Source organism: Leptonotus elevatus, chromosome 3, assembly GCF_054856555.1.
Source record: "Leptonotus elevatus isolate MCC_2025b chromosome 3, RoL_Lele_1.0, whole genome shotgun sequence".
Taxonomy (NCBI): Eukaryota; Metazoa; Chordata; class Actinopteri; order Syngnathiformes; family Syngnathidae; genus Leptonotus; species Leptonotus elevatus.
In genome coordinates, this window is record NC_141241.1 from 28133278 (window position 1) to 28155688 (window position 22411).

At 42.2% G+C, this 22411-nt stretch overlaps 1 protein-coding gene across 2 annotated transcripts; it reads right to left on the bottom strand.

The window, feature by feature from the left end:
• Positions 1 to 238: 238 nt before the first annotated feature.
• Positions 239 to 17598, bottom strand: fgf19 (fibroblast growth factor 19). 2 transcript variants are annotated; one of them, XM_086071678.1, is made up of 4 exons: positions 17545 to 17598; positions 17349 to 17458; positions 17153 to 17256; positions 239 to 2782 (listed from the first exon to the last, which is right to left on the bottom strand). In XM_086071678.1, exons 2-4 carry the CDS (start codon positions 17398 to 17400, stop codon positions 2462 to 2464), a joined length of 477 nt encoding a protein of 158 aa, XP_085927804.1. In that variant the 5' UTR covers positions 17401 to 17458; positions 17545 to 17598; the 3' UTR covers positions 239 to 2461. The 2 variants fall into 2 exon arrangements, with proteins under 2 accessions (XP_085927804.1, XP_085927803.1); XM_086071677.1 differs by having other exon boundaries at positions 17349 to 17592.
• Between the last annotated feature and the right edge of the window lie 4813 nt (positions 17599 to 22411).

Here is a 22411-nt window from a genome sequence, read left to right on the forward strand (position 1 = left end):
TAAGGCTAGCCACCGAGGTAACATATTGTAAACACTATGTAAAAGCGTGCTTACTTACCTTTATAAACTGCACAAATAAACTACCTACCAGAGGGTACTAGAACTGCACAAACATAATAATTGTTATACACTGTAACACATTTCTGTAAAATCTGCAGTAACAAATGACAGCATTATCGTTTTTTTTATTTTTTATTGCACAATATTTAACTATATACCGCAATGCATTATGGGAAAAACTAAGTGTGTTATGGGTAAAAACAAAGTACAGTAATTAGTGGTCAAATATTGTAAATTTAACAGCAACTATGTTTTGGCATGTATACATGTAACTAACTACTGTGGAAGACTGTCGGATTTTAGTGGGTATGCACTCTAAAAAGACAAATTGTTGAACCAACTCAAGTTTAAAAAGGGAATTGTTGACCAGGTTTAAACTCTAGCAACATATTTTTTTATTAAATTTGCTTAATTTGAATGGTTGAAGAAGAACCACAACTGAAGGCTAAACCATGAATGATCTTTAAAATACATGATCACTGTGCAGTAACTTTTGTTATTGCAACAACAAACACTTTTTATTTATAGATGCATGGATACATGAATATAACTTCCACTGCTCAACCATCAAAGTAAACATTGTGAGTATTCACCCTCAGCAAGAAACAGCAAAGTTTACACCATAGTGTTCCTTAAGCACTCCGTAGAGCAAAGTGCCTTTCTAAAAGGCAACTCGGCCATAAATGCATGTCTTTAGTTTGTCCTCCTCTTCAAGGAGATCTTTTAAGATGTTGGTCCTTCCAAACTCTCCATTCATATTGCCCAATACTGTTCATAGTCTCTAGAGTATTGACCTTTTGCACGTGACCACCCTCATGGGAACGCCCCCTCCGGGACGCTGGACGGCAAAAGAACCACTTGCCTGTATTGTAACCATTGAATCTCGTACAGCGTAAAGTCCTTCATCTTATCAATTTTCTCATAAAATGGTCATATCTTGCTGTGCGGTCGGTTGTACAGATAGACAAGGGAATAAATCAAATATTGCTTTTTTATCGCATACCTACTAATCGTCGACGTCGATGGATAGCAGCAACAGAAAGGACTGGCAGCCTACAAAGTATTCACGGATTTGTAGCGATCATTTTTTGCGAGTTTAGTAGATAAATGTTCATAAATTTTACTAGTAAACGTACACTCTAATAACAGGTGTGTCGAATTACGTGTTTCAAATCACATTAAGGAGCCAGATAGTTAGCGTCCACTCCAACTGCACATACACACATCTTAGTTTTAAAATGTACCTTCTTCAAAACTATTAAGTGCATTTGACTGTTTAATAATGGGGGATTCCGTCTTTGAGCTTGGAGTTTTTCATTCTGGAGCCGGAGTCATATTCATGAAATGACTGCATAGCTTGCCACTACGAGAGTCTTTTTTTTCCCCATGCTGGTCAACATAACATGATCACAGCGTTTCAATACAGAACGGAAAGTGTCAAAATAAGTCAGTTAGCATGTTTTACCTTTGCATTACGAGGTATATTGTCCCCCGGAGTGAGCGTAGCATCTCTACTCAGAGACCGCCAGCGACAAGCGTTTAAATCAGCTCCGGTGAAAGAAGGAGAGCTGGTTAGACACCGGCATTGACTACATAATAATATAGGTCGTGCGCTGTGAATTTCGGCAAAGTCGGCGATTTGATTAACTTGGTCAAAACAGCAGGCGACAGAAGGTAAGAGGCTGTTTTCAAACTAGCGATCTCTAACTTAAGCAAATATCGCGCTCTATGAGTCCTGACTAAATGTGCCACTTCGCCTGACAGGCGAACTTCGATTGAAGTAGTAGATTCCATGGCTCTGTGGGCAATAATAACTTTTCATTTGTAAAATAACAGTCGCTAAGTCACTAAGTTGCTCTGGGTCACGTCCACTTCCATTCAACAATCATTTCCTTCCACTGTCCGTCATAGGGCAGTCAAGTGATTATGTGACGTCGTGCAAATGGTTTCCCAATAGTTTCCCAACTTGAATTGAGCCAAGGCATAATATATATATATATACATATATATATTATTCAAAAGATCTAATGGTATTTGTTGTGTGCCTACCTTAATGCTGAATTAGGCTGGGCACTCTGAATTAAATCAAGACATTGATCCTTGTCAGGATCACAGGGATGGAAACCTATCCCAGCCAAATTAGGGACTTACAGCCATTCACAAGCACATTCACAGTTCACTGGCTAATGCTCGGCGTAGGTGTTTTTCAGTGATAGGTTTGATTTTGACAAATCACAAGAAGCCCATCTAATTCCCCATCTGTTCGATTCTGTTTGGTCAGATTGACCTTCACTGAGCTGACTATGAGCTGAATATCATAGCAACATCCCCGAGGACATGCCTGGGCATAACAGGCATTGAGCAGGCCATCTTTGTTGATTGCTTTCTCAATGCTGCCTTCTCATCGCTTATGAAAGCTGGGGCTATGAATGATCCGTGCAAGAACACCAAACGATTCGACCGCGTCAGGTGGATGTTCTGTTTGTGATGCGACTTGGCTTGGGTGATAAAAGGACTGCAGCGTTGGAGTTGATGGCTGATCCACAGTACTGATTCGAGGCAGGAACTGAGCCAAAGCTGGAACAGCGCTGTCTCTGCCTTGCAGCCGCCGCCGATGGTTTCCCAGGCTAAGTAGTACCCCGTGCCTGACGGAGATGTAGACGCTGTATCCATCCGGCATGATTTGTTCCCTGAATGTGCAGTCATCTCTGCTGTAGATGCGCTGTAATATAAATGGCCACATTTAATATACTTTCCAATAATCTGTTATGAACAAATTGAACTAGTTTCCAGGGTGCATTTTGTGATTTTGCTCTCATAAACCTCATTGCTACAAGAGCACAATATTGTGTGTTTTTTTTAGTATGAGCTCTCTTTTTTTTTTACAATATTGTGACTTTTATATCGCCAAGCTTATCGTTTGGATATCGTTACATCCCTTGTATTCAGTTTAACGCTTTGAGTTAATTGTCAAAATGCGTTTGAGACCCTGAAAATGAAGGCACTTATTTTTTCATAAAGGGCAAATGCCAAATATTTGTGAACTCTTTCAGTTGAAAGTCTGCCCTTTACACTAGAGTTCACATCTTGTTTTATTTTATATCCATTGTGGTGGTGTATGATGACAAGGCAACGCATATTTCATACACAAGGCAACGTAATGCGTTTCACACAATACACAACACCTACAAGCATCAACAAACCCTACACATTCACAAGCAAAGCTGAGAAAGCAAAGTGCCTTACAAACATTACTAAACGAACGTACACTGACAATGTTTAAACACATTGTATTGTTTGTATTGAGCACCCGAAGTCATGTTGTCAGAGACCTTCCCCACATTCACATCTGGTCACTCAACACACTTTCTAGGCAATACTGACATCTAGGGGTAATTAACGGAAACAAAACATATTGATAAACAAAAAACGTAATAAATAAAAAACACATCCAAGACACAAAATAAGAATAGCTTTCTAAAATAGCTATAAAGGATTTTAAAATGTTTAAAAGACCTTAATCAATGATATGGGGGAAGCAAAGATTCAGACTGGATTTAGAAGCATTAACACTCGGGGCTGACTTCACTTCCATTGCCACCTTATTCCATTTATGTAAATCATAACGGCTGAATGTAGTTTTACCATTTTACTGTCATCTCTGGGTTCTACTAATTGACCCAAGTCTGCAGATCTCAGAGCCCTACTGGGTTTAAATGAAATTAGCACTTATTTAATACCTGTATATTCAGGGCTCAAACCATTCAGTAATTTATATACCAATAGCAAATGTTATAATTGTTCTATTCTATTCAGTCAATTATTTGCTGTAAAGTTGGAAGAGAATTCAAAATAGTTTTGAAGTCAGATGGTATTGAATCAAGGGAGCACTTTTCATGCTGTACACAATTTGGACACTTAGGGGCAGTGTGGTTTGCATGTTCTGTTACCAGGGTTGGGGGGGTTACTTTTAAAATGTAATCCATTACAGTTACAAGTTACCTGCTAAATTTTTTAGTTAGTAACGTAATCTGAGTACCATAATATTAAAGTAATGTAACTGCATTACTTTTGGATTACTCCAATATTGAGTATGCTCATGAAGACAAAATAAAAATAAATATCAACAATATACATTCTATACAATGTGCCCCTGCTATTTGCGGGTGATAGGGACCCGGGCAGCCTAAAAATAGCAAAAGCCCTTGTGCACGCACTCTCTCTCGCTCTGTCCTTCTCTCTCTCCCTCTCTCTCTCCCCCTCGCTCTCTCTCTTGCGCTCTCTCGCTCTGTCCTTCTCTCTTGCTCTCTCACTCTCGCTCTCTCTTGCTCTCTCTCTCGCCCTCTTTCACACTCTCTCATTGTAGAAATTGTAATCCCTCGAAGTAATCCCCATTTTTAATAAACGTACCTGTAGTCTGATTACATGTTTTTTCCTGTAACTGCAATGGAATACAGTAAAAAAAAAAAAAGGGAATCTGATGACGTAACGACAGTACATGTATTCCGTTACTCCCCAAGCCTGTCTGTTACACTGATAAGTTGTAGCCACATTAGAGCGTAGAAAGAAAAAGTCACGATCAAGTTATGCCAATAAAAGTTGTTTTGCAGCGTAGGAAGAGCATATGCTGGTGAGTAATGTTAACATGCTTCTCTGTATACATTCCTGAAGTGTTTTTGTATTAATAATACTTTTGAGTGATAAAAGTGCCACGAGTAGCGAGTCAGATTGGAGTAGATCATAACGATTATTTGTACATCTATAAATTAAAGCAGAAATCATTGTCAGTCAAATCATTTTGAATCAAAAATCGTTCTGAATCGAAAATCAATTCCGAATCGAATCGCAGACCGAAATCGATTTGAATCGAGAGACAGTCAAAAATTCCCACCCCCTAGTTTTAGCTGTTGAACCAAATCTGTTATAGTTTTTTGATTCACTGTATCAAATTCTGCCATGTGAATTGAATTATTCCTAGGTGATTTTAAAAGCTGCATAATTTTGTAATTTTGCTGAATCGTGATGTTTGGCCTGATGGATTGTACTTTTTTGCACAAGTAGGAGATAAATTCAATGCATTTATCTGTTGATGGGAGTTCTAGTGCTATTTGTTTTTTTGTTTTGGGGGGGGGGGGGGTCTGAGTTTAATGCCCTCATAAAAGTAAAAATCACACAAAACACAATTAATCTTTGTTGACAATTTCAATAGTTCTATAAACAACATACTGTATCAAGCAGAAATACACCAGTAAGAAGTGTGAATTCTTAGAGGATCCAGAGGACTTTTGAGGCCCAAAGATTAACACACCAGTTCCCAATGTGCCTTCACACAACAGATCCGTCTGCACAAAATAAATAAAACGATAAAACTTGTTTCTGCCACTTACCAGAGGTCGGGTTGCAGGGGTAGCAGCTTTAGCAGGGAAGCCCAGACTTCCATCTCCCCAGCCACTTCAGCCAGCTCCTCCAGCGGGATCCCAAGGCGTTCCCAGGCCAGCCGAGAGACATAGTCTCTCCAGCGGGTTCTGGGTCGTCCTTGGGGCCTCCCGCCGGTGGGACATGCCCGGAACACCTCTCCAGGGAGGCGTCCAGGAATCATCTGAATCAGATGCCCGAGCCACCTCAACTGGCTCCTCTCAACAAGGAGGAGCAGTGGCTCGACCTTGAGTCCCTCCCAGATGACCGAGCTTCTCACCCTATGTCTAAGGGAGAGCCCAGACACCCTGCAGAGAAAACTCATTTCGGCCACTTGTATCTTGTTCTTTCGGTCACGACCCACAGCTCGTGACCATAGATGAGGGTAGGAACGTAGATCGACCGGTAAATCGAGAGCTTTGCCTTTCGACTGAGCTCCTTCTTCACCACAACGGGCCGACAGACTGCACCGATCCGCCTATCGATCTCCCGCTCCATCCTGCCCTCACTCGTGAACAAGACCACAAGATACTTGAACTCTTCCGCTTGGGGCAGGATCTCGTTCCTGACCCGGAGAGGGCACACCACCCTTTTCCGACTGAGGACCATGGTCTCGGATTTGGAGGTGTTGATCTTCATCCCAACCGCTTCACAATCGGCTGTGAACCGCTCCAGTAACAGTTGGAGATCACAGCTTGATGAAGCCAACAGCACCACATTATCTGCAAAAAGCAAAGATGCAATCCTGAGACCACCAAACTGGACCCCCTCAACGCCACTGCTGCGCCTTGAAATTCTGTCCATAAAAGTTATGAATCAGTGATAAAGGGCAGCCCTGGCGGAGTCCAACCCTCACTGGAAACAAATCCGACTTACTGCCGCCAATGCGGACCAAACTCTGACACCGGTCGTACAGGGACCTAACAGCACATATCAGAGGGGCTTGGTACCCCATACTCCCGAAGCACCCCCCACAGGACACCCCGAGGGACACAGTCGAATACCTTCTCCAAAACTACAGAACATATGGTAGACTGATTGGGCGAACTCTCATGCACCCTCAAGGACCGGGGCCCTGCCACCGAGGAGCTTTCCAACCACCTCAGTGACTTCGACCCCAGAGATAGGAGAGCCCACCTCAGAGTCCCCAGACTTTGCTTCCTCAAAGAAAGACGTGTTGGTGAAATTGAGGAGGACTTCGAAGTATTCTCCCCACCAGCAGCACCCCATCTCCACTATACACAGTGTTAATGGTGCACTGCTTTCCTCTCCTGAGATGCCGGATGGTGGACAGGAATTTCCTCAAAGCCGCCCTGAAGTCGTTTTCCATGGCCTTATCGAACTCCTCCCGTGTCCGAGTATTTGCCTCAGCGACCGCCAAAGCCGCATTCCGCTTGGCCAGCCGGTACCTGTCAGCTGCCTCCGGAGTCCCACTGACCAAAAAGGCCAGATAAGACTCCTTCTTCAGCTTGACGGCATCCCTTACCGCTAGTGTCCACCAGCGACAGTGGTGTGTACAGGTAGACCCCTAGTGGTAGTGACACCCTTGCCCCTCTGCCCTCTCTAAAAAAAAAAGTGCCTTTTGCAAAGTTCTTTTTAAAAAAAATTTTTTTAACAGTTTACTGAGGACAGGTCAATGTTGACACAATCTTATCGAAAAGCTGCACAATTAAACGCGTGGGTGGAAAAAAAGCCCCTATATGTGCCCCGTGCACGCACATACCCGACCTAGCTGTCTCTCTCTTTGTTATGTGAACGCAAACTGTAATAAGCCACGCGGTTTCGTCGCACACACACACATCTATTCCCCTGCTGCTGCTCCACACCAGCCATGTAACTGTGTTATAAATCCAGTGAAATTGCATTGTTTGTGTGCTCTCTATTCCCTACCTACACTCGTTTTGTTTTGAAGTAGCACAAACAGCTGAGCATAAATTAGCCGAATGGCCACCTAATTAGCTAGTTTAACGCTATACGCTAATCAATAATAGATAACGTGATGACCACCTGAGGGTACTATATAACTATATGACGGTGAAAGGAAACTTTCTGGTCCATGCTTTGAAAAGCTTTGTACTTTGGATCATTGTAATTTGATTTGTGGGGATTATTTTGACTTCAAAACGTGATGAATGTCGTTTGTGTCTGGTTTGTATTATACTACAAACCATAACTGTAAGTTATTTCTATGCTACAAGTCTTGCAGTCATGTTGCCAGGCTGCTTTTAAAACTAGCTGTGGGGAATTATTATAATTATTTTTATTATTATTATTTGTGTGTGTAATGTTTTTTGATTTTTTTTACTTTTAAACAATTCCGAACATCTGGGCATTTCTGACACTTTCCTAATGCAATGCAATGCAAATGCGTCCTTTATTAAGGTGAAAGCAAACGGTGGATTGGAATGCTTTTGCCTGTGACTATCATACAAGCCACACCGATTGTTATATTAGTCAAACAACATCTCATCACATTTTGAAATCAAAATAATCCTCACAAATCAAATTACAATGATCCAAAGTCCAATGCTTTTCAATGAGCGGATAGATTTCGTTCACCAAAAGACCACATTTATTATTATTTTGTCAATAAGGTATTCCATATAAGTGCCCTTTTTCCCCTGGACCATTTGCCCCCCAAAATGTCTGTGCACGCCATTAACGAGCTGGTTTCGAGAATTGCCGCCACGTGAAGCACCGACCACCTTACGGCCACAGCTCCGATCGACCGCCTCAACAATGGAGACGCGGAACATGGCCGACTCTGAGTCAATGTCCCCCGCTTCTCCCGGGACAAGGGAGAAGTTCTGCCGGAGGTGGTCCTCCCAATCACGCCCCTCCAGGTCTCACTCTCATTGCCCACGTGAGCGTTGAAGTCCCCTAGCAGAACGAGGGAGTCCCCAGAGGGAGCGCTCTCTAGCACACTCTCCAAGGACTCCAAAAAGGGTGGCTACTCTGAACTGCTGTTTGGTACATATGAACAAACTAGTCAGGACCCGTCCCCCCACCCGAAGGCGGAGGGAGGCTACCCTCTCGTCTACCGGGGCGAACCCCAACATACAGGCACCAAGCCGGGGGGCAATCAGTATGCCCACACCTGCTCTGCGCCTCTCACCGTGGGCAACTCCAGAGTGTCCAGCCCCTCTCGAGAGGATCGGTACCAGAGCCCACGCTGTGTGTGGTGGAGAGTCTGACTATATCTAGTATATTTCTCTGCCTCACACACCAGCTCGGGCTCTTTCCCTGCCGGAGAGGGGACATTCCATGTCCCAAGAGCTAGCTTTTGTAGCCGGGGATCGGACCGCCAAAGTTCCAGCCTTTGGCTGCCAACCAGCTCGCTACGCACCCGACCTCTTTGGCCCCTCCTACAGATGGTAAGCCCATAGGAAAGGGGACCCACATTGCCTTTTCGGGCTATGCCTGGCTGTGCCCCATGGGTGAATACCCGGCTGACCCGCGTCCGGGCAAGGGAAACCACGATCCAATATTTGTACTCGTCATAAGAGGCCAGTGAGCCATGTTTTGTCTGGTCCCTCATCTAGGACCTGTTTGCCATGGGTGACCCTGCCAGGGGCATAAAGCCCCAGACAACATTGCTTCTAGGATCATAAAGGAAGAAACATCAAATCACATAGTTCAATTTTAAACACTTTTTTTTCATGAAAGAAGTAAGCTGTAGCATTCCGATAATGTTTGGCTTGAAGCACACAAATGGTACTAAATTAAGTCAGATGTGCCATGAAGTGAGTGGAAAAAAGCACATGCTGATTGGGAGACATAGACTTGTACCTTTCGTTTTATTTTTTTCCCCTTCTTTTTTAAGAGCTCAGTATTATTAATTCGGCAGCCTTCCCAAGTCAACATGTCATCATCATCGCTCTCTTTTTATAGTGCTCTTTAAGTCACCTGAAACCCTTAACCTTAATACTTCAGAGTTCCACCAGAGTTGTGAAGTTGTCAGGAGACCAGAGGAAGGATCAAAGGAAGCAAAGATGCCGCAAAATGAAATCCAACACCAACCAGGCACCACCTTCCACCCACAGAGTTACATATCCAGAATATTTCACCAACCCCAGATGCATCTGAATTCCAACAGGATTAGGGAGACATCAAGAGACCAGAGGAAGGAAGGAAGGAAGGAAGGAAGGAAGGAAGGAAGGAAGGAAGGAAGGAAGGATAAAGCAGAGTGAGATCCACAAACGTCAACCTCCACTGATTCAGCGACCAGTGGGAGAAGCAATTTTCTGGGGAGTTTCAGTAGATGCTGGCGTGGTGGATCTGGCATGCATGAGAATCTCCACCAGAGAGGGGAGCTGTCGATCTTGGCCCGACAAGGCAAGCACAGCCCCCCAGGACTCCTCCCAGGCCACGGTAGCACCAGGGCACCCCTTTCGTTTCTGAATCATTGCTGTTCAGGCTATTTGTATCAGATTACAAAACACTTCATAATCGTCTATTGTTGTGCATTTGCTACCTGATTTTATCATTTAAAAAAAAATCACAAATATGTTAAGATATCATATAGTTGTTTGAGTAGGAAACAAAGTTTGTCATTAGTATATCATTAAAACAATGGAGGGGTTAGCAAATTAGGACTGGATTTCTGTAAAATCAATGAAAGTCCAATGTTTTTATATTTAAGGCAGCAACAGGGTTGAATTATTCTCAGAATTAACAAAATACAATTTTAACATTTTACATTCTTTAGACAAATAAGGTCTTTTGATGAAATTAAAAAAAAAGTCATTCAAATATTGCTGTTCTTTCAGTTCTTCGACATCTGTTTATCTTGGCGGCAGCTATCTATTCAGAGGTCAAGGTTATTTTTGCTGGCACTTTTCATTCAGGTTTTTGCTTTGTAAACATATCCTATCCTTTACCAAACTGGACAAAGGTTGATGAATCAAATGCCTGTTTTAAATGAATGACTGGACATCTGGTGGTGTCTGAATACAGATGTTTACAGTTACGTAACCCCCCCCCCCCCCCCCACACACACACACACACACACACGCACACACACAGACAAATTCGTCGTCGTTTTGGCCGTCAATGTTTTTGACACCGTGGACAATTTGGACATGTATGATTATTGTGACGCGTGTTAGCGCTGAGAAGCCCACTGCTTTTGTGTCCCTTTTAATAAAGTAAGCCAATTTTTGCTATCCTGCTGCGCCGTTTATAGCAGCACCGCGCGTCACAGCCCCGAAAACGGCTTGTTTGTTCAACCATGAACATTGCATCATCAAAGAGAGCAAGTCATATTCAACACTTTAGGTTAGGTTGTTATTCATTAAAAATAAATAAATAAAAATAACACCCACATGTGCACTGACAGACAAATAGTATAGATTTTTGAAGAAATATGAATTTGTGACTTATGAGGTTTCGGCCCGACGCCAGCTATATTATATACAGTACAGGCCAAAAGTTTAGACACACCTCATTCAATGTGTCAATTGCTTGATTCTCATGACTATTTACATTCTCACTGAAGGCATCAAAACTAAGAATGAACACATGAATCCCAAAGGGTTGGATGCTGCATATTCTTGTGTTGTGTCCAGCTCTTGGGCCCTCACTACATTAGACTAACTACACTAACTAACAATAACACTAACACAATGTTTTGTTAATCACAAATTAATGTTCAAATGGTTTGCGGCTCCAGACAGATTTTTTGTTATTTCTTTGGCCGAAAATGGCTCTTTTGACAGTAAATGTTGCTGACCCCTGCTCTAGACCCATGACATTACAGTATATAAATCATTCTTATCCTGTAGTGTATTGTTAAATGCTAGAATATCAAATTTAGTCAAAAAAGTCAGACTGTTATGTGCAGTCTCCAGAACACTAGAAAAAAATCACTACATTTGTCGCTAGTTGCTTTTGCCCCCCCAAAAAAACAAAGTCTCCAAGGGGCTTTGGACAGTCGCCCGTTTTAGCGAGAAAGTTGGCAACACTGCCGAACCTCTGTTCATTTCACCCAATTTCCAGACAGAAAAGAAAGATCCAGACATACGTAAAAGAGGCGAAACATTTTACAGTTCTTGAACACATTTATTTAGTCAATTTCCTGAAACCGAGGGAACAGGAGAAAGCATCACGAAGCTTGCTAGTGGAAGTGCAGCGAAACTAATGGAATGACAGAACATAACATAACATTTTAAATAGAGAAACTTTTTAAATACAGTAACTTTTCCACATTGTGTTGGCTTTATGTATTATTGCGGCATGTCACATTGGCGATTAATTCGCTGAGTGTTATGCGGCCAGCACAACACTATTTGTGTTTTGTCATTGACAGGGTGTGGGGGCATTACAACACTAGCGATTTACAGAAACATTACGTTTCTCAGCAATGCAACATACGACGGTTGGCTTCAAGACAACTCATTACGTTATGTGCTGTCAGCACTAAATATCCCCAATGCGCCAGCTGGGGCAAACCACCACGCTAGCACCAGCATGCCCCTAAAATTGCCTCTTGACGATTCTAACCATTGCGCCTACATTTCAGTCAAGTGGCGGGATTAATTTTAGCTGATATTCATCATATTCATCCTCCATCACAACCACCCCAATTTTTTTTTGCCTAAATCATCTCCTCATGATGCAAATGGTTCACTTTTTTGAGTTTCCTGAAAAATCTGAAAAAAATGACTTCTGTGATGATTTTAAGAAAGTGTCGATGTGCAAGTCCGTGTATGTGTGTGCGTGCGTGCGTGTTTGTGTGTGTGTGTGCACGTGCGTGTGTGTGTGTGTGTGTGTGTGTGTGTGTGTGTGCGTGCGTGCGTGCGTGCGTGCGTGCGTGGGGGTGCGCGTGTGTGAGTGCATGTCGTGTGTGTGTGTGTGTGTGTACACAGAAAGACAGATTACCTCATGGATATAAGATTGTTTTTGGCAAACAAGTGCCAGGTTAAGGTAAGCGTTTTAGATAAAATGTTCAATCCTTTAATGATGTAAGTTGGATCAATCTATCAGTATATATGTCATTACTGGATATAAAAAGAATTGCTTGGTTATCTGCCATTGGTTGATGGTGCAGAGTGAGACAGAGAGAGCAGAATAGGAAGGAATTTACAGCGCCTTGCAAAAGTATTCATACCCCTTGAGTTTTTCAACGTTTTGGAATGGTACGTCCCCAAACATAAATATATTTCATTGAAATTGTATGTGAAAGTTAAACACAAAGTCGCACACAATCATGAAGTGAAACAAAGTCTATCTTATTTAAAACTTGTTTTACAACAACAAAAAACTCGTGAAAAAGTAGGGTGTGCTAAAGTATTCAGCCCCATTTTGGTCTCATCTGAACAGAGCACCTTCTTCTATAGTGGTGTCTTCTGGCAAATTGCAGAAGTGACTTCTCGCGCCTCGCTTTTAGAAATAAAATACTGAGACTTGATTAAACACATTACACATTCCATTTAGTCATTAGTGGCAACAGGCGATCAATTAAGACATCACCAGTCAACCTCTGAAGACAAGTGGCTACACTGAAGGACAAGGGGGCTGAATACTTTTGCACACCCTACTTTTCAGTTTTTTTAAAATTGAAAACAAGTTTGAAATAAGATATCAACTTTGTTTCACCGCATGATTGTGTGCTACTTTGTGTTTAACTTTCAACAAAAATTTAAATGAAATATATTTGTTTGTGGTCGTACAGTGCAAAAATGTTGAAAAACTCAAGGGGTATGAATATTTTGCAAGGCGCTGTATATACTGAATAAGCATTCAGTTTATTATTTTATCACTTTTATGTCTATCCTCACATTCAAAACCACACAGACACTGGCATATATGTCAGTGCTTCTTCATTAATATTAATTAACTACATGATTTAGGATTTGCTTATTTCACTATATGAGGAGGAGAAGAATAGAGAGAGACTGCCTTTCAAGAAAAGTGGTTAAAAAAATTCACTCACTGTAGGGGTTACTCCAGAAACATGCATACTGTCAATGTGTATGTTGAGGTGCTACTGCATCAAAAAAAGATGTCCTCCCCCAGAATCATACACAGGATATGATGGTAAAGTATCCATTGTGCCAATAGATGGTATTCACATAAGGTACGCTTTGAAAGTATGGGAGCTGTATTTTGACATGGAGAGGAGAGCAATACCATTCACTCGCCTTATTTTATATATATATATATATTTATTTATTTATTTATATTTATTTATTTATTTTGGGGGGGACACATCATCAGTAGTGTTCCTTTGAATCAGTGGGTGTTTCGGCCTTTCAACACGAGACACCCTCATCAAAGGTGGCCAGCTACAGGATGATCACGCCTGAGCTTGTGTCTTATACCCAATCATAAGAGTAACCCAATTTTAAAAGGTGCTGTGCTGGGTTTTAGCAAGCTGGCAATACCGCCACTCTTTTGGGCCCAGTCAGGATCTTTCCACTTTGCCCATATCCACCTGCTGCTTTTCTCGGCTGCTTCAGAGACTGATCTTATTGTCTGCCGCAGAGCCTGTCCATGAATCCCAAGGAGCTTCAATAGGCTAATGGTGGAAGAAGCCACAAACCCTCTGCATCCCACTTCAGTCGGATATAATTTTGTATCCCACCCATTCTGACAAGCCCCACAATGTCGTTGTGCCTCAGGGCTGATGTAGCTTGCAGCACAGCATTAGATGGTGACCATTTTCGTCCAGTTACCAGGGGTGTGCAACATTACTGATAGTCTGGTCTCTAGAGTCCTTCAAAGTCATCTGGAGTCTTACTTTAGAGCACTTGTACTCTTCGGTTACGCTTGTTATAGGCAGTTCAAGGACCCCTTTGCCGTAAAGGCTGATGTTAGTCAGACAGCGTGGGACCCCGAGCCATTTCTTAATGTATGAGGTCATGTTTCGTTCCATCGTCTCCACCGTTGTTATCGGGACCTCATAGAGTGTGAGAGGCCACAATACTCGAGGGAGAAGACCAAATTGTAGGCACCAGAGCTTAAGTTTTCCTGGCAATAGTGTCTTATTAATGTTTTCCAGACTGTTGGAAATGTCCTTCCTTAGTTGTTGTATTTGGTCCTTGTCCCTGAGGCTTGCATTGTACTACCTGCCTAGGCTTTTAACGGGTTGCTTAGACACTGTGGGTATAGGGTCATCACCAATGCAGAACTTCACGTTCTTAAGTTCTCCCTTTACGATTGAGATGCTTCGAGACTTGTTCGGCTTGATTTTCATCCGGGCCCACTTGATGTTCTCCTGCAGTTTTGCAAGTAATCGCCTAGTGAATGCTGCAGTAGTAGTCAGAATTGTTATGTCGTCCATGTATGCTCTGATAGGTGGAAGGCGGATCCCGTTCTTGACTCGCTCACCACCTACCACCCATTTTGAGGCCCTGATGATGACCTCCATGGCTATTGTGAAGGCCAGGGGTGAGATTGTACAGCTTGCCATAATGCCTACTTCTACACGCTGCCATGATGTTGTGTAGTCAACTGTTGCGAAGCACAATCGCAGGTCTTAAAAGTAGGCTTTTATTAGTGTAGTGACAGACAATGGAACATGGTAGAAGTTGAAGGATTCCCAGAAGAGGTTATGGGAAACTGATCCAAAAGCATTAGCCAAGTCAAGGAAAGTGACATGGAGGTCTCTTTTGTCCTTCTTTGCTGCTTGGATCTGATGGCAGATCATACTGGTATGCTCCAAGCAGCCAGAAAACCCAGGAATGCCGGCCTTCTGTACAGATGTATCGATATACTTATTCTTCTCCAGGTAGGTGGATAGCCTCTGTGCTATTACGCTGAAAAAGATTTTGCCCTCAACATTGAGAAGACAGATTGGCCGGAATTGACTAATGTCTGTTGCATCCTTTTCTTTAGGAATTAATACACCTCCAGCCCTTCGCTACACCTTAGGTATCATTCCCTTCTGCCACACTACCCTCATGAGCCTCCAAAGGTAGCGTAGAATATCTGGTGCATTCTTGTAGAGCTTATATGGTACTCCATTCGGACGAGGGGTTGATGCTGATCGCGCGTGTCGTACTATGTTCTCTCCTTCCTTCCATTTTGGAAGGTCAGATATTGCATTAAGGTTACATTTATATATTTTTTTCATTTTTTAGAGTGATAAGTGCTCTTACAACACCCCCACCCCGTTAATCCCCACGCCCACCCACCAAACTTTTACTTTAATTAGTCAAGCCACACACACAACACATGCATGGACCAATTGTAAAACAACACACACAGTGATGCACACACAAACCCACAAACGTACGCAGGCACACAAACTCAACAACAACTTATGTTGCAGGATAAAATTATTTATCACATTGCAGTATAATGTGAGTTGAATTCAGTTTTTTATTGCCAAGCTTGTTAATGTTGATGACTGTCACCAAGTTATAATAAACAATGCACTTTACACATGATCCTTTTAGATATATATTTTGCTTGGCTTTCACTCAACCCATGTAATATAATTCTTGTATCAGTCATGCAGTAGAGGCAAATTAAATGAAATAACGAAAAATAAAATTAATATCATTAGTATTAAAGTATACAAGTAAATACAATTAATATTAATACATTAATAACAATAAGTAGGGAAGTACATCCATCTTCTTAAAGAATGAGTAAATAAGTATCAATAAAATAACACAAAAAACAGCATGAAGACACAATAAAAAACTGAAATGATGCAAAGTCTCAGGCTGAGCCAAAGACCAAAGAATAGAGATGTCCGTATCGTACTGCCTTAAATCCAACCAGCGAAGGAAGGCAACTTCTTGCCACTTGCGGATAAAAGGGGCTGAGTCACAGAGTCATTTCTTCGGACATAGTTGTCTACAGAAATGGCGTTCGGCTTTTTTTGCTAATTAACTTTTGAGTGAATAAAGGCACACAGAACTACACCATTGTTTTTCGTTTATCCATTAGATTTCATGATGAACTGCCGCTTTTAAGTGAAAGAAAATATTTCTGAGCACGGTTGCAGTTGTCACAACGCCACTATTCAGCCTGAAGAACATTAGATTTAGGTTGAAGAAGTGTTCCCCCTCCCAAAAATGTTTCATTCCCCTCCCCGTAATTTATTTCTGCAGCCGGGTCTGATGTATTGATTGTTGCGTTGGTGGCAGGGTTTGGTGGCAAGTCAATTTTTGGTAAGGCCGGATGGGCTGGGGATGGGGGCACCAAGGGAATATTTTGCCCAGGGCGAGTAGAGATGTGCATGTGAATTTTCTTGACGATTCATAGCATTGTTGTGTCATTAAGCAACGTTTAGTTTTTGTACATTCACAATTGTGCTCGTAAGTTTACATACCCCAAGGGTATGTAAACTTTCAAGCAGAACTGTAGATAGTCCACCGTACTTGAGCTACTTGTTTACATGGACCCATTTAACTTCCGTCCATTTTGTGTACGACTTGTCTTTATTCGGCCCATAGGTCAGCTGAAGCCTATCCGAGCTGACTTTGAGCAAGAGGTGGGGTAGCTACAACCTGTACTCCACACCAATCAATCACAGAGTACATATAGACAGATGACCACAATGTCAAAGAAAATGACCCATATATATAAACATCTGAACGTTATTCCAATAAAACTGTTAACTGTGTTCCAAGCATAAAGTAAAATTATTAATCAAATAATGTGTTCACCTCCCTTGTCCAATTTGAGAATTTTCACATCCTGTGTAGAACCATTCTGTACTTACCGATGAGTACAGCCTTCCATCAACATCCATGCAAAGAAACTGTGCAGTTTCAATTCCTCTGATAACAATACAGCCTGGATCCACAGGACGAATCTCCAGCAGACCTTTTATTTACATTTAATAGAGTCGAAACAGTAGTCAAGAGTAATATTATTGGCGAAAACACCACATTTTGCACTGTCAAATTATGACTTACTATACAGAGTTTGGTCTGCAGAGCCGAGAATCTGTCCATCTTCATGAATCATCAGATGTACTCCTGCCCTGGCAGCATACAGGTGCCTAAGGCGAATTGTCTCGCTCCAGCTGTTGTGTAAGTTGGATTCCAGGTTTGAAAGTGGTATGTAAACAAATGTTACCACAACAAATAAATTAACAACTAATATATTGACCTTATGTACTAAAAGCATGATTCTTCAAGGACCCTGTACCTATCCGCTTTCTGCTATTGGTCGTTTGATAGTATAAAGTACTCTTTCCTCGAGCTAGCCTTTTAAATGTGGTCCTTATCAGTTAGTTGCCGATAACCTTCTCCCCCAAATCCAGTTCCAAGAAGCATTCCAACACACCCCTTCACAACGTCCTACTAAATGGTTGTTCTCATTGGCCTCTTAGAGGCCCAACTACTACAATAATTAAATCAAGCACACAGCAAAATCGGCAGTATTAGATTAACACTGAGAGTGTTAAATCTAACACCAGAAAAGTATTTATATGTAAATCTGACACTTTTCAAAGAGTTACTTTTTTCATTCTTAACCGGTGTTACTCCAACACTGTATGGTGTTAAAAATCTACTGGTAAACACTGAGTAGTGTTAAAAGTACTCTACACAAGTGTCAGTGTTAAACACTTTATTCTGCCATACTACACCTAACTCTGGTGTTTAAACACTTAAGAGTGTATTGCAATAGTGCCAGTGTTAAAAATTTAACTCAAACTACACTTTACACTTGTGAGTGGTATTTCACTTATATAGCATTTTTCCTCCTTACAAAGCCTTCAAAGTGCTTTACATTTTGACTACTGATGACACGGCATCAAGAGCAACTGGGGGTCCAGTATTCTGCTCAAGGATACTTTGACATAGTCCCACTGGCCTGGGATCGAACCAACGTTCTCAGGGACAATTACTCTACCACTGCGCAACACCGCCCCAACAACAACTGGATGTATCACTATTGAAATGTTGACAGCGCGCTGGAAAATTGGAAAGTTTCTCCTCGACCAGAACACTTTAGGTAGTGCTATTCAGGTTACACCCAACATCCACCCCACCACTCAAAGAAATTTACTCTGACAGTGTAACTTATCCTATCAGTGATAAAATAACACTGCTTACTGCATATTTAATACTGCTGTGCACACTGTACAGGTATATATCAGTTCTATGATAGATATCGCTAGATAGCTGCAGGCCAGTACATTTATTTTGATAATTTGTTTCAAAAACTGAAATGTGTATGTTACATTTGTTCACCACACACAAAGTGAAATATTTCATGCCTTTATTATTTCAATGTTGATGATTATGGCTGAAAGACACGCACACACACACTCATGCAGTGTTTCAATAAATTAGAATATTTCATGTGAGCAACAAGAAAGGACCTTAAACACAGAAATGTTGGCCTTCTGTAAACTGTATTTAAGCAATGTGTTCTCAGTAATTAGTTTGGCCTCCTTTTGCATTAATGACAGCATCAAGGTGGAGCAGCGCGGAGATGATCAGCCTTGGGCACAATTCAGGTGTTATTGTAGCCTGCTTTGATATATTGGCCTTCAGCTCATCTGCATTTCAGGGTTTCTGTTCCCTCGTCTTCATCTTGACAATACCCCATACGTTTTCAATGGGGTTCAAATCAGGTCAAGAGTCATGAAGTTGTCAGGAGACAAGAGGAAGGATCAAAGGAAAGACAAATTAAACAAAGTGAAATCCAACACCACCAGACACCACCCTCCAACCACAGTTACAAATGCAGAACCTTTCACCAACCCCAGATACATATAACTTCCAACAGATTAGGGAGACATCAAGAGACCAGAGGAAGGCCTAAAGAAAGGAAGGAAGGATAGATAAAGCAGAGTGAGATCCACAAACACCAACCTCCGATAGGAGAAGCAAATTATATTTGAGTTTCAGTAGATGTTGGTGCGGTGGATCTGGCATGCATGAGAACCTCCACCAAAGAGGGGAGCCGACGACCTCGGCCCGACAAGGCAAGCACAGCACCCGAGGCCACGGCAGCACCAGGGCACAACCCCCTGGGCCCCGACATGGCTTCACAAACCATTACTGAATGTGGAAACTTCACACTGGGCTTAAGCAGTTTGACTTTTGTGCTTCTTCAGACCCTGGGCGGCCTTGATTTCCAAGTGAAATGAAAAAATTACTTTCATCTGAAAAGAGGACTTAGGACCACTGTACAACAGACCAGTGATTTTATCCTTAGCCTAGCTTTTTGTTTATGTTTTTGGTTTAGGAGTGGCTTGAGTCATGGAATTCTACAGCTTTAGCCCATGCCATACAGACATCTGTATGTGGTGGTTCTTGATGCACTGACACCTGCCTCAGTCCACTCCTTATGAAGTCCCCGAGATTTTTGAATCACTGCTGCTTGAAATCCTCTCCATCCTTGTCACTTGTGCACCTTTTCCGGCCACGTTTTCCCCTTTCTCTTCACACTCTGTTTGTGTACTTTGATACAGTGCTCTGTGAGCATCCAGCTTCATTTACAATTCTTTTTGCGACCTTTTCTTTTAATGGAGGACGTCATTAATGGTTTTCTGCTTAACGGTCATCAGTGGTCTTCCCCATGATTCTGAAGTCGGAGTTTCTGACACACTACAATTCTAACCTCCATAATATTCTCAATACCCTGTCCCCACTCAAAACCTGAACTGTCTCCTTCAATCACATAGCACCCTGGTTCACCCCTACCCTCAAACAACTTAAATCAGAAGGCCGTCAACTTGAAAGATTATACAGAAAAACTGGATTCGCTATTCATAAAGACATGTACACAACCCACTTCCTCCAATACAAGGACGCCATCTCCAAAGCCATCTCCAAAGCCAAATCCACCTACTACTCCGGTTTAATCAGTTCCAATGATGGTAACCCCAAGACACTCTTTTCACTCGTTTCTAAATTCACAAAACCTGCTGACACTCTTCCATCACATCTTTATTCCACTGATTTCTGTAATAACCTGGCCTCATTTTTTACCTCCAAAATCCAACTTATCCACCAGCAACTCACTCCCTCATCTACTCCCAACCCTCCTACTCCATTCACCCCAGCTTCTACCCACCTGTTATCTGCATTCACCCCACCCCTCATCTGTCAACCAAATTTCCACCTTAATTCAGAAGTCCAAAACCTCCACCTTTCAACTTGACCCTCTCTTGACTTTTCTTGTTAAAGCCTCTATTCTGGCTCTTTGCCCTCTCATCACTAACATTAACATCAAACATCAAAATATCCAATGACCTTCTTCTTTCTGCTGACTCTGTTCACTCGTCATCCTCCTCCTGCTTGACCTCAGTGCAGCCTTTGACACCATCTCTCACTCCATCCTCCTCGAAAGACTCTCCTCAATTGGTATCACCAACAGGGTTCTGTCCTTGGCCCCCTGCTGTTCCTAATTTACCTTCTCCCTCTGAAACATCTTCAGGAAACATCACATTCACTTTCACTGCTACGTGTATGACACCCAGCTCTCCTCATTGGCACCAAATCCACCCTAAATAAAATAAACAATGTATCTATTTCCTTTGACAGTTCCACCATCTCCCCTTCCTTTCAGGTCAAGAGTTTGGGTGTCATCCTCGATAGCACCCTCTCCTTCACCTCACACATCAACCACTTCACTCGCTCAGCATACTACTATCTCAAAAACAATCCAGCGGCGCTTGCTCGTCTCTCACCCCTCACTCCACTGCTATTCTCGTACACAGCCTCATCACCTCCCAACTTGATTACTGCAACTCCCTCCTGGTCGGTTTCCCTCAAAAAACCCTCCATAAACTTCAGTTGGTCCAAAACTCAGCCACTCGCATCATCACACATACACCATCCATAAACCACATCACACCTGTCCTCCAACAGCTCCACTGGCTCCTGTTGGAAGATATGCTTTTTCTTCCGCATGTTCGTTTTCTTTCGGGTAGTGAGAATGTTGGTTATCTGAATACAGGCTGGAGATCGATGAACAGTTCCTTCAAAGCTTTTATTTCTACAGAATATTCCGGGCACTAGTGAGTTACAGACAACGGCTGTAGCCTCTCACAAGTGCGAAGATTACAGAGGATTTACAACATTCTTATACCATCTTGAAGGGCGGTACCACACAGTAAACAGTTAGGAAGTTGACCGGACATGCGATAATACTCAAGGACACTATTCAAACACAGAACAAAGCCCATTTGAGGGATAGAGGAAGTTATTCAGTCATGACTACACCTGGCAGAAATTGCGATAACACTCACAAGGATATATCCACAGAACAAAGCTCTACTGAGGAAATGAGGAAATTAAAACATTTATGACTAAATCTGGGCAGAAGACACACTTCACTCCCCATCACACACCGCATCCAATATAAAATCCTGCTCCTCACTTTCAAAGCCATCCACGACCTCACCCTTCCATACCTATAAGCAACCTTATCCACATTGCCACACCTGCCCGCTCTCTTCGTTCCTCCTCCTCTCTCCTCCTCACTGTCGCCCCTGCCCGCCTTGTCATCATGGGGAGCAGAGCTTTCAGTCGCTCTGCTCCCCAGCTGTGGAACACTCTCCCCGCTGACCTCCGTAACATAGACTCATTAACACATTTCAAATACAGCCTCAAAACGCATCTGTTTAGACGAGCCTACTCACTCTGTCCATAACTGCATCGTTTTTTTTATTTATTCTATTTTATTTTATGTTGTTCTTATGTTTTTAGCTTTTGTTGTAAGGTGACCTTGAGTGTCCAGAAAGGCGCCTATTAATAAAATTTATTAATTATTATTATTATTATTATTGTAAAAGTCAGAAACTCAAAAAACTGATTTAAAACTTGTAACAACCTGTAGTATGTCACCGTGCCACATGGTGGCGCCTCTTTGTTTTGTTACTTTTTTTCATTTTGCCTTTCATTGTATGTTCTGCCATGGACCCGAGCAGTCGTGCGCTTATTCATGATGCGTGATAGCGCTAAGACAGAGTTTTTCCTGTGTACAAAATTTAGAGGTGGCCACCTCCACCTAATTT